This window comes from Gouania willdenowi, chromosome 17 (genome assembly GCF_900634775.1).
Source record: "Gouania willdenowi chromosome 17, fGouWil2.1, whole genome shotgun sequence".
In the NCBI taxonomy this organism is placed as follows: Eukaryota; Metazoa; Chordata; class Actinopteri; order Blenniiformes; family Gobiesocidae; genus Gouania; species Gouania willdenowi.
Window position 1 is genome coordinate 12,376,490 of NC_041060.1, and position 12,298 is coordinate 12,388,787.

General features: G+C 36.7%; 1 protein-coding gene across 2 annotated transcripts; it reads right to left on the reverse strand.

Moving 5' to 3' along the window:
• Positions 1-293: 293 nt before the first annotated feature.
• On the reverse strand, positions 294-11,811 carry LOC114479096 (endothelin receptor type B-like). Of its 2 annotated transcripts, XR_003675955.1 has the most exons (9): positions 11,530-11,811; positions 10,024-10,518; positions 8,193-8,305; positions 6,387-6,591; positions 3,928-4,077; positions 3,675-3,808; positions 3,496-3,604; positions 1,037-1,184; positions 294-897 (listed from the first exon to the last, which is right to left on the reverse strand). XR_003675955.1 is itself a non-coding variant. In XM_028472561.1 (8 exons), exons 2-8 carry the CDS (start codon positions 10,438-10,440, stop codon positions 1,122-1,124), a joined length of 1,191 nt encoding a protein of 396 aa, XP_028328362.1. In that variant the 5' UTR covers positions 10,441-10,518; positions 11,530-11,811; the 3' UTR covers positions 294-1,121. The 2 variants fall into 2 exon arrangements, 1 of the variants encoding a protein (XP_028328362.1); XM_028472561.1 differs by having other exon boundaries at positions 294-1,184.
• Between the last annotated feature and the right edge of the window lie 487 nt (positions 11,812-12,298).

The following is a 12,298-nucleotide window of genomic DNA, read 5'->3' on the forward strand; positions in this document are numbered from 1 at the left end:
TTTTACGTTCATTTTGTACAATATGGCAAATTGTTGCTGTCTTTTTGGTGCGTCTTTGAAGTCGTTTTGTATATGTTGTTGTTTTGTTGTCATGTTGTGTGTTTAAGTGGTTGTTAAGTGTGTCTTTGTTGTCATTTTGTGTGTTTTTTCATCTTTATGTGTTTTTGTTGTTGCTTTTTGTACTCTTCTTAACATTTTGTACATTTTGTTGTCGCTTTCTGTGTTCCTGGAGTTTTGTGTATTAGGTTTTACTTTGTATAACTTCCAACTTCATGAATTACAATTTTGTTTTGGGGGCCGCACAAAACTACAATGAGGGCTGCATGTGGCCCCCTGGCACCCAGTTGTCTATGTCTGCCCTAACCCTAACCCTTCGTTACCCTAACCTCTATCTAACCCAAAAAATGCCAACATAGCTCCAAATGTGTTACAATATAGCTAATGACACCTAATGACAGCCTCAATGACACCTTATTCATGCTAATGACAGATAACGACAGAGTAATGTCAGCCTTTATGTATAAAACTTCAAGTTAAGTATTACCAATAAATGAAACAAAGGCAAATGAACGTATTTAGGTGTGAGTATGCAGATGCATTCAAATGCACACAAAACATACTCACAAAAACATACTTCTAAAAGCATTAAAGTTCCTTAACAACATGCGGTTACAAAACACAACACTTAATATTTGACTCTCTGTAAATAAATGCTGAACTTTAGGATTCACAGCGACAAAGTCAAAGTCACGATTGAGGAAGCATGCTCCACAACCAGGGAATGAGCCCATCATTTGCACAATGCTGCACTACTTCACCGTGTTTGACGCTCCAGATTTGTTGGTCTTGGTGGGTCTTTACACGTCTTATCCTAAATGTTTTAAGAAGCTGTTCCTCCTTTGAAAGAAATAAAGGTTAAATTCAGACAGCACGTCATGAGTCCAAGGAAACAAGACCTTCAGCCCACTCAAGACACTCATCCCCATCCTCCCTTCAAACGTTATCTGTTTCAGTCTATCATCTCCGCTCTGCTCACTTTCAGGCCTCTCCACAGGCTGTCGTCGACTTGTTGGTGAGGCGGGACTGGCTTTGATCGGAGGCTCGGTCCGTGACTTTGAGCTTCATGCAGGACTGCTTTTCACCATTAGCATCTCTGCTGGTAGGCACCAGCAGCACAGACATGACTGGAAAAGAAGGTCGTTGATTAGTTTGAGCTAACAGAGGAAAGTCCTGAGACAACAAACATATTAACAGGCAGTTTTTTTTTTTTTTTCAAATTTAATGTCAGTACGTAAATGCACACCGTAGACTTTTTGACCTAAACAGTTATTGAGTTATTTTAAATGATTACTCAGGCCAATATACAGCGCTTGACAGTATGAATGCTCCGAGTGGGGCTTCCCTCTTGAAATACCGACTATGTAAGTTTGGACGAGACAGACCGTCATTCTCCAGGTCAGGTGACCTGGAGAATGCCTGGAGAACGTTTCACTTTACTGTGGTCACGTGACCACAGGCTTGGATATACATAGTTCCCACATGATGTCACAATATACGGGCATTTCCCAACCCGGCGTCATTGCTGTGGGCAGCTGAAATTAGCCTCAGCTTACAGCCAAAAGAACACAATATGGTAGTTTCGTGTTGGGTTAATGGTGCACTATTCGCCGTGATAGTTCAGTTAAACATGATCCGTAAAGTTACAGGTCAACTAGTGTCTGCATACACAATCAAAAGACAAGGGAGGCTGGCCCGACTGACTGTTTGTTGATTTTTGCGACAGTGCTGCAGCGCTTGTGGCCTCTAGGGGCGCTTGAAGTGAAAGTTACAGGTCTAGCGCCCCTAGTGGCCAAATGTTACACAGTGGGCCTTAAACAAAAATATATAAAGGAAGCGCTTTTGTTCATTATACGTTAATTATTTTTGATTCGGTTTAATACATTTCTTTGACACAACCCTAAGCGGCTTCATTCTCATTCCACAAATTAAAAAACTCTCAGTTCAGTTTTTCAGTTTATTTGTTTGTTTCAATCTAACAGAAACATATTCAAACATAAATCCCAATTTAAAAATATCTAACAAGACTGAAAGAGGCAGAAGCAAATTGCTTATATGCCCAACATAAATCATAACATTCAAGTAACCTTTTTCAATAATTCACACAAAAGAAAGGCAAGCATTCAACAAGTACATTTGAGTTGTCTTTTTTCAAATAATGCAAATACATATATACAAATGTACTTTCTTTGATATACAACATTTAACAGAGAACACAAACATATTTCTACTGTTTCACATAACTCTAAAATATATTGTGACATTTTCTTTTTGAAATTAAATAGTCACTCATTTTTATTTCTTTATCATCATTATTCCACAAATTAACCCCCATAACAGACATCACTACAGATGACCAAATACAGCCCAAAAGCTAAGTATTTTTGAACGTCTTCTGAAAGAGCATTTATATTTGCTTTTAACACCATCTGTGTTACTTTGTAATAAACAAAAGTTCAAATTTGACAAATAGTGGATGTGTTTTGTCATAACATCCTGCTTTGTTTTTTCTTTTGTTTTTGAGCAAAGGGAGGAATCTACATACTGCAGCTTTAACTATTCATTTTTTTAATTGAATTTGTAAATTGGGTGGGGCGATAATCTGGTTTTCAATCTCACAGGTAGCTGCAGACCTTTTCCTCTTTTATTGAGTCCTGGACCTGTTTTATTGAGTTTTTTTTTTTTTTTTTTTTTTCTTGTATTATTTTTTAAAATAATTTTAACTTACTCTTATAGGGAGAAAGAAGGACTCCCTGTGCACGTAAGATTTCTATCCCTACCTAACCCCACTAGATCCCTCCACATTACCCAATAAATACCAACATAGCTCCAAAAGTGTCATCAAACAACACTTAATGACGGCCTTCATGACACCTTATTCATGCTAATGACAGATAATTTGTAGCATAAAACTGCAGTGTAATGGATAAAAAAAGTATTAATAATGATAATTGTGGTGATAATTGGTTGAGTTTTTTTTATTCAGTCATTTTTCTTAGTAATCAGTATGTTTTATTCTCAATGCTGCCTACAAGTCTCTATGCCTTGGTCAGATCCATCATCTCTATCTTAACCCTATACCTTCCCTCATACAGACAGTAGCATTCTGTGATTTTTACACTTTATTGCAACAGAGTTTCACTGCTTTCAAAAGGGTATTTAAAAAAAAAAAAGGGTAAATATTTTGCAGCTGTGACCTGCAGGCAACATATTAATCTTCTAGTATCAGAGCGGGTGTTTGGTTAGGTGCCCATCCCCCATTTAACTGTAGATTTGGGGCATCAATAGAAATACATTATGTATAAATGAACCCAGTATGAGAAGAGCTTGTTTGGAGAGAGTTATTTTTTTTTGGTGGTGGTTACATTCCATCCTCTGACATGAGATGTTGATATTATTGAGCTTATTTTTAAAGACTTTTAGAGAGTTGAATCTTACCCTGAAACAGTTCTTAAAGCGCTTGCTGACCATATAGAGGGCGATTGGGTTAATGCAGGAGTTGACGGACGCCATGTTGATGCCGATGTAGTCCAACACTAAAAAGAAACTAATGCAGACACAAGAATGGAACGTCTCTATCAGCTTCGGGGATATTATTTCAAGACATATCTTCTTACCTCAGCAGCTCGCAGCGGTTGGGATCTTTTTCATCGTAGATTGTGAGCTTCAGGATACGACTGAGGTGAAGAGGTAACCAACACAAAGCGAAGACCAGAACTAAGCAAAACACCGTCTTTGCCACTTCCCTCCTCTGGACACACATCATCACAAAAGTCAAGAATTGGTCATAAGCTTTAACCAGACATTTGTTATTTTGCTTTAAAATGTCCAACTGGATGTAATTAAGTCCAAATCAGTTGCTTCTTTAACCTGTTTGAGATGGTCACTCAGAGCAATCCGAACACCATTCTTCTTCCTCAACATCTCACAGGTCATCAGGGTGTAGAAAACAGCAGTGACGGCAAGCGGCAGGCAGAAATATACACTGAACAGCCACCAGTCTTTTGCCGATTTGTAAAACTAAACAGAGATTTCAGAAAAACAGAGAAAAATTGGATTATGCACAAACATCTGTGTTCCAGAGGTAACGCTAAAGGTTCTGCATGCCAGACTTGGATTGCAAATCAGGACCTGTGGGTGCACTTAAAATTGTTTGCATACTTTTAAATTCAGTTTATAAAACATTGCAGTGAAGTTTAATTGCTCATACTTGTGATTTGGGGGAAGAAATCTAGATTGGTGTACGTGTAACACGTGCCATCTTTCTAATACATGTCCAGTTTCTGTCAAGTTGGTCTCACTTGGCACTGATCAGGAAGTTATCACAGCATAACATGATACTTTTGGCGCTCCCATATAGTCTCAATCTCATCTGCGCCTCTGTGTGTGTAAATGCTCATTTAGGCAATACACAGCTGTGTCAACACAGCGAGTGTGTTTACAAGCTCACAGATACGAGCTATTGCTCACGAGTGGATCAAAGACCTTTCGTCTGGTCTGATTATCCACGCAGGAGAAAAATAACTCAACTTCTGACCAAATCTGTCTGACTCCACGCTGCTAGGTGGCGCTGTGTTGGGCGGTAACGCGTTACTTGTAACAACGTCACTTTTGACAGTAACTAGTACTGTAACGCAATATATTTCTAAAGAAATAACGCCATTACCATTACAATATGGTGCGTTTGTCTGTTACTTTGCTAGCTGCAGTGTACTTCCTGTTTACAGTGCCGCTACATATTTTTGCGGGATGCCGTGCCAAACACGGTAAAACAGTAGAAGAAGAAGAAGCATTGTCAGCATGTTTCTATTTACATCATGTGCGCCAATCATGGCGAGTCAATGCGAGAGCAGGACGAGCTTCTCAGAGTGTATATACGCGCATTATTTTTGTCTCCAAAAGTTGCATCAGTGAAGCTAAGCTAACGCTGCGACTGGATTTTAACGGACTGTGACTGTTATCCAGGGACAGATCAGCCAAACTATTGCACGGTATGTTGTTGTAAATATGCAGCCTGTCGCTACTGCTGAGTCACTGCTAACAGCAGCTCATTAGCCTGATATGTTTAGCATTGTGTAGAAAAAATGCTGTGAATTTGTTTTTCCACATTTATTTTTATAAGCATTTTCAACAGCAGAATGTGAACCTGGAATATGCACAGCTTACTTTACATTACTGTGCTAAGGCTGAAAATTTACTGTTTTAATTTTGGAGCAGCTGTTTTGTGCTTTATATGCACATCATTTATGGTTGTTTTATAGCAGTTGATCAACAGTGGATTATTATATTATTACAGCACTGATATGAAGCTGTATGGACACAAATGACAGAAAATAAATAATACATTCTTTAATTATAAGTAACTCAACAGCTACTTTTTCCAGTAACGCATTACTTTTTGGTGTAAGTAATCAAAATAGTCACTGAGTTACTTTGTTAATGAAGTAACTAGAAACGGTAACGAGTTACTTTTTTTCAGTAACTAGCACAACACTGGCTGTATCCATTACAAAACAATGCGTATATGGACGTACAGTAGTATTTATAACAATGGATAAAGATCCAGTTTGTGTATTTTAAGACGTTCAGATTATTTAGCTGTAACAACATAAAATTGGTTTCCTCGTCATTCCAAAAGTGTGTCATCTGCCTGTCATCTGTCATTAATTTCCCACTTTTTTATGGAGAGCAGCAGTGTTTGAAATGGCATACTCCATACTACAGTATGTACTACAAACTCAATGAGTATTTCCTGTCTACTATATACTATAAGTATGGTTAGGATGATGACCATTTCCACTGAAGTGTACTTCCAAGTTTCCCAAGATGTATTTAAAACCTACGACAGAAACTGAAAGCACACTGAGGCTAAATATCTCCGTTGATTGTCACCTTTGAAAGTTCGGAAAACATTTTCAGAGAGAAAGTGACCAAGTAGAATATCAACATGTGGTCATTTGATCCATAAAACTCACTGAAACACATTTCAAGCCGACATTTAGGATATTTTTGGAGACCCGCCATTGTGCTACCGACAAAACTTCCGGTTTACTTCAAAACAAAAGCCCTATTTACAAAACAGTTAAAAACAAATGGAAGAAAGGTAGAGATGCTTTTTTTTTTTTTTTTTTTACTTTTAACTTATTTGAAGCCGCTCCCAGGATGATTTTAGGTTCTGCTTGCAATGCATCATGGGGTGGTTGAGTATGACTAGTGTACCCACCGTGCATACATTTTTTTTTTTTGTTTCCTCAAGCTGCACGTCTTTCTTCTGAGTGTCTTTCCTTAAACTGACACTGAGTTCTGAACATGGAAGTGTTGCAGCTTACCCTCATGAAGTCACTTTTCTGCATTGGATGCAGCAAACAGATCCTTAAGTGTTCGCCTTTGTAGTCCATGGTGATCATGTCAAAGGCTATAGCCTCTGGCACTGCCAGGACGATGGATACAATCCAGATCAGTGCGATTTCAATAGCCATCCATTTTGGGACTCCGATGCCTTTGATGCGACTCCAAGAAGCCACGGCTCGATACCTGAGAGATTCAATACACAGGTCAACAGTAACTAAATACAGATTAAAAAAAGAAAAGTTTTAAACCCTGGTGTGAACATATTTATGTAGTTCCTTGCTATGTTTTTTTTTTTTTTTGTATCCCTTTTTAGGTTTTTAATTACTGTACTAACACTATAATGCTATACTATAATATTCTCAGAGGAATTTTTCTTTCACATTATGCTATATTGCAGTTTTTTGGCTCTGGTGTTCTTTGTAAAGTAATTGATAGTTCTTCCTTATATGGTGTCTCGTGTCCAACCAACATACCAATACAATTTACAGCTGCTACCCCCTATACTTTTTCATTTGATAAAATCATAGCGTACTGTATGCTTCATAGATCAATGGATTAAACATCGTTCATTCCAAAAAGAAGAGAGAAAAGTTGACACTTGAAAGTTTGTTTTTATCTTCATAGAATAGTTTTTACTTCATTCTGATATCACGCGGAATACCAGGAATGAAGTAAAAACAAAACAAAAAAAAAACTGATTTCATATAAGGATCAGATACATACACATTACAGTAGTAAAAATAAAGATTAATAATATTAATAATACAAATATATCAATTATACACAAATATGATAGATATTTACAAAAATATTACAAATGGAAAAATTTATGCATCTGTTTACGGGACTCCACATCCCACAATGCAATGCAGAAAAATGTGAATAAACTGAGTGTTTACGATGCAACGATTTCAACCTTGTTCCTTTATTTTTGGAGTAAATGTTGTTGGTTATTGGAGGCATTACACTATGATTTTATCTAACAACAAAGTTATTGAGGAAAGCAGCTTTAAAGCACTTTGTGTTGCAGTTCTTTGTCTGACAAAGGCTCACTTAGTAAAGTTGAATTTGTTGATCTTACCCCTTAACTGATAACTAATTAGATCTCAGTTAAACTGCAAAGATGATCATCATAGAACAGTGAACGCACTTTATTGTTTATCCCATATACCATTGACATAGTCAACAGAGGCAATGAGTCAGTGGTCATATCGCCATAGTTCAAAGAAAGCAACTGAGTATTGCTAAATTTAAAACATGCGGACAACCTACGCACACCATGGTGTGATAAGGCATCTGAAAATGAACCCACGTTGGTTATTTCTCTGATTTATCAAGATATTGGGAGAAAAATATTTGGGCGAAAAAAGGGAAAACTTAGTTTTTACTATGCCTGCCTATCTCTATTGGATTGTGGTTTGAAGGTGGTTGGGGTTAATAAAAGCTTAACAGATATTAATGAATTCAATTTAACATATAATAAAACATTTTATCATTTGTATATTACCCTATTTAAAAATATCAATAGATAATTAATTGTAGTTGACAAGGTAATAGTCACTTAACCCAAACCTTTACCCTACAAACATTTATGCTTGGCACTAAAGACCCAAATTAAAAAAATAAATAAATAAATAAAAATGATAACCCACCATTTTATGAATAATTAATATGTGTTTTTAGATGAATGCAATACTGTATGTTCTTCTCTGTACATTGTTTCAGGATGAAATATCTAAGAATACTAGGAGTTAAGGAGGTGTAAGTGTGTCCTGACAGTTTACCTGTCAATACTTAAAGCACACAGACTTAACACTGTGATCCCCACTGATGATTTCTGGACAAATGGCACCATCTTGCACAAAGTCACTCCAAACGGCCAATCCTCAGCCAGGAGCTGAAGAGAGAGACAGCAGCACAATGAGTCGATGACTGAGTTAAACCATGTCAAGCACGTGAACTAAATAGTCTGGCTCCACAATGTTTTTGTTACGCCGCAGGCATGGAGTGCAGATGAGATACGCATGAACCTGAACTGATCAGTTTCTTTCTGCTAACATCCAGAGTGGTTTTTTTTTTTTTTTTCTTTTTCAGGTTGAACATTCAGGGGCTTTTCTCTAAAAACACACTGAGGCTTTCTGTGCCTTTTTATGACCTCCTGACACTTTAACCCAGTGTGATATTAAAGCTGCTGGAGCGGAAGGGGAGTTTAAAGCAGAACCTGTCCAACATTGTGGCACTTTTCATACCTTCCTTTGAAAAATCAACAGCATTGTGAGTGTGGGAATCTATTAAAATCATATGTGACCCTGTGTATCACCCTACCACCCTGTCTCTGTCTGGCTGGGCTTTTCTCTGGTATGCAACTGCAAACACTGGTCTTTTGCTTTCTTGCTCCCTTAACCAAATATACAAGAGATTTTGGCTCACTCACTTTCTTCCCTCTTTTAATTCCCAATGAGACAATGGACAAAAGAATCCGTGCCAAGCAGAGACAGAGGGAGGAATCGAGGAATTCATTAAATTAAAAGTGTTGAAGAAATAGCTTGAAGCATTCTTTTTTTTTTTTTTCATCACTCTTACTGTGTGACTTTCCAGTGCACTTGATACAAAAAATACAAAAAGTAGCAGGAGTCTTAGTTCACAAAGTTAGGAGAAGTTTAGGATGCTGAAAGAAAATTTCATTTAACTTCAAGTGAAGAATTATTATCAGCCAAATGCAGGGCCATTATGTAAGTAGCGCATGCTAAAGTAAACAGCAAAATCACAACATTTAGCAACAAAACCACGTTTAAAAAAAAAATGTGAATTTTTTTTAATGTTACTTTGACCCAATTTACAGCAATATTTGTGAAATTTCTTGAAAAATATAATCGAAATGGCAATGAGCTTTTATTTTGGTACCTCTGATGAATTAGCATATTAGCTAAATGTTTAGTTTCACCCGTGACATTTAGATGTAACATTTAGATTTAGATATACCATTTAGATTTAACATAAAACATTTACATTTAACATTTAACATTTAGCATTTAGATTTTACATTTAGATTTAAATGTAACATTTAGATTTACAGTAGATTCAACGTTTAGATTTTGATTTAATATTTAGATTTAATATTTACCATTTACATTGACATGTAAATGTAACATTTAGATGTAGATTTAACATTTAGTATTCAGATTTAGTTTGAACATTTAGATTTAGATTTAATATTTAACATCTAAATCTAAATGTTCAATCTAAATCTAAATGTTCAATCTAAATCTAAATGTTCAATCTAAATCTAAATGTAAAATATTAATTCTAAATCTAAATGTTCAAACTAAATCTAAATACTAAATGTTAAATCTACATCTAAATGTTACATTTAAATATAAATGTAAATGTTAAATATATAATATATATAATAATATAATATTTAACATTTAGATTTTACATTGACAGTATATTTTTACAAATATTGCTGTAAATCTGTTCAAAAGTAACATAAAAAAATTCATATATGCTTTTTAAATGTAATTTGTTGTTAAATGCCACAAAAATGTGGCTGTTTATTTTAGCATGTGCAACTTTACAATCGGCGCCCCTTACATATTCTGCACCGTGTCTCACCTTGTAAACATTGATTGGAATGGCGATGATGATATGTAGCAGGTCTCCAAGGGCCAGGCTGGCAATCAGTATATTCGGCCCATTTCGCATGCACTTATTCTTATAAATGATCCTAAGCAGAGTGGCGTTACCAATGATGCCTACAACAAACACCAGGCAGGAAACCACCGTGTTGATATACTTGAACGTGTCTCGGATCTCTGTGGGTCCGGTGCACATGGGAGGTAAACGTCGACGGGGCATGGTGACGTTGGGCCTCACGGGTCCCTGCACGTCTCTCTCTACCAGAGCAGATCTCTGGGTGATGCTCAGAAGCTCCTGGGACACTTGTTTGTTTGGCTCCATCTGTCCGCTGACCACAAGTGCGTAAGCAGCTGCCACGAGTAAGAACTCAAAGCACAGAAGATAAAACTTCATTCTGCCTTTTTGTGTTGAATATAGCCACAATCCAAAAAAGAAGAAAAAAATGGCTGCAACTGATACTTTTGTAAGTGCCTAGGAAAAAAGAAGAAAGTGTGTTAGCAGGTTGTCTGATTACATGAACCATAATAACACAATTTTTTGTAGGTTTGTTGCACCTCATGATTCAAAATAACTTTAGATCGATCGTACATTAAAAATCCAAATGTGGGAACAGAAACCAAAGAAATATACTATTTATTAAAAGATTGCTTGTTGATCCAAACATTTTTCACTTTTATATCAAATTCAAACTGAGGATCGGGTACCTCTTGGGGTCCATAAACCCCAGGTTTGGTCCCTGAAAGAATTACAACCCACTGCTTTACTAAACTTATCTTCTGTCTCACAAACTTGCATTTACATTAGTTTGTGCCTGATAAAAAACCTTATTAAGTGAGAAATCCGCAACATTTTGACTGTATTGGGTTTTCTGCATATTTCCTCCCTTGTAAAAAAAAGACCTTTGCACTTAAAAGTTGGATAAACCTTGTTCTAAAGCAGAATTATCCCGTACAAGGTCATGTGGGTCGGCTGGAGCCCATCACATCTGACAGTACACAAGGCTGTGTACGCACTTGGCAGGACACCAGTCTATCACATGCATAGCTCACATTATAATGAAATAACAGTAACTCACAACTTCACTTCCACGATGTAATAAAAAAAGATACTTTACAATGCGTAATATACATTTGTTTGGCAGTTATAATAAAGCACAGTAAAAACCTACACATGCTAATGGGGAACATGCAAATGGTTGGACAGACGGATGAAACTTTTCCAGCAATTACACAAATAATGTAAAGATGGAACTAATAAGGAGTGCATGAAACTTCCTACGTTCAAAAGGTAAAATAAACCTATGAAGTTGAAATAAATCTATAAAGTAAATGAAAAAAAAATATTTTAAATGTTAATACAAAATAATTGATATATTTTCCAGAAATCAATCAGCCAAAGAAAGCGATGTGAATTAAAAATTGTAAATAATAGTGCCTTATTTTGTTGTTTTTCCTATTAAACAGCAGCAGAATTCCCACTTACCCCACTCCGAAGTTAGCAATTATTGTTTCTATTAGGTCAGATTTTCCCAGTAACTCTAAAGCTCTCAGGACGGTAAAACATTCCCAAAGCGGCACAATCTTGGTCCAGCAGGGACAATTTAGTCATCTCTTCCAGCAGCCGTCCTCTCTTTCACAGATATCACCTGAGGGGAATATATATACATAAATATAGACATAAAAGAAAAAGCTTCGGGTGTGGAACCCAGTAGCTCCAGTTGAGTTGTTGAGATGGTTTACTGCTGCTGATTCTTGAGTCTCTGTGTTCACATTCTGAAGACTCTGCAGAGTTGATCCCTGCCCTCCAACCAAGCCCTCCTCTTTCGGTCTAGAGGCGGAGGCAACCAGAAGAAGTTCTTTAATGTTCCTCAGCAAAGCCTTTATTAATGCAAGACATGAAAACAAATCAGAACTCTGTATGGTCATTGTTACTCACAGTCTTTATTTACAGAAGACATCAATAATGAAATTATTTGCATAAATAATGTTAAAGTGTTCCATCTGCCTGTTGACAATCCATCCATCCATCCATCCATCCATCCATCCATCCATCCATCCATCCATCCATCCATCCATCCATAACTGCTGATCATTGTTGGACTCACGAGGAGATAGAGTATTCAGGATATTGGGCAACAGAGTAAGTAGTGATGTTTCTGCCTAGCAAAGCCGGTTGCCGTATTTGTTTTTTGGGGGAAAAACATCGTGTTAACTCCGATTGTAACAGAAGAGGTTTCACCCCGCCGACAAGC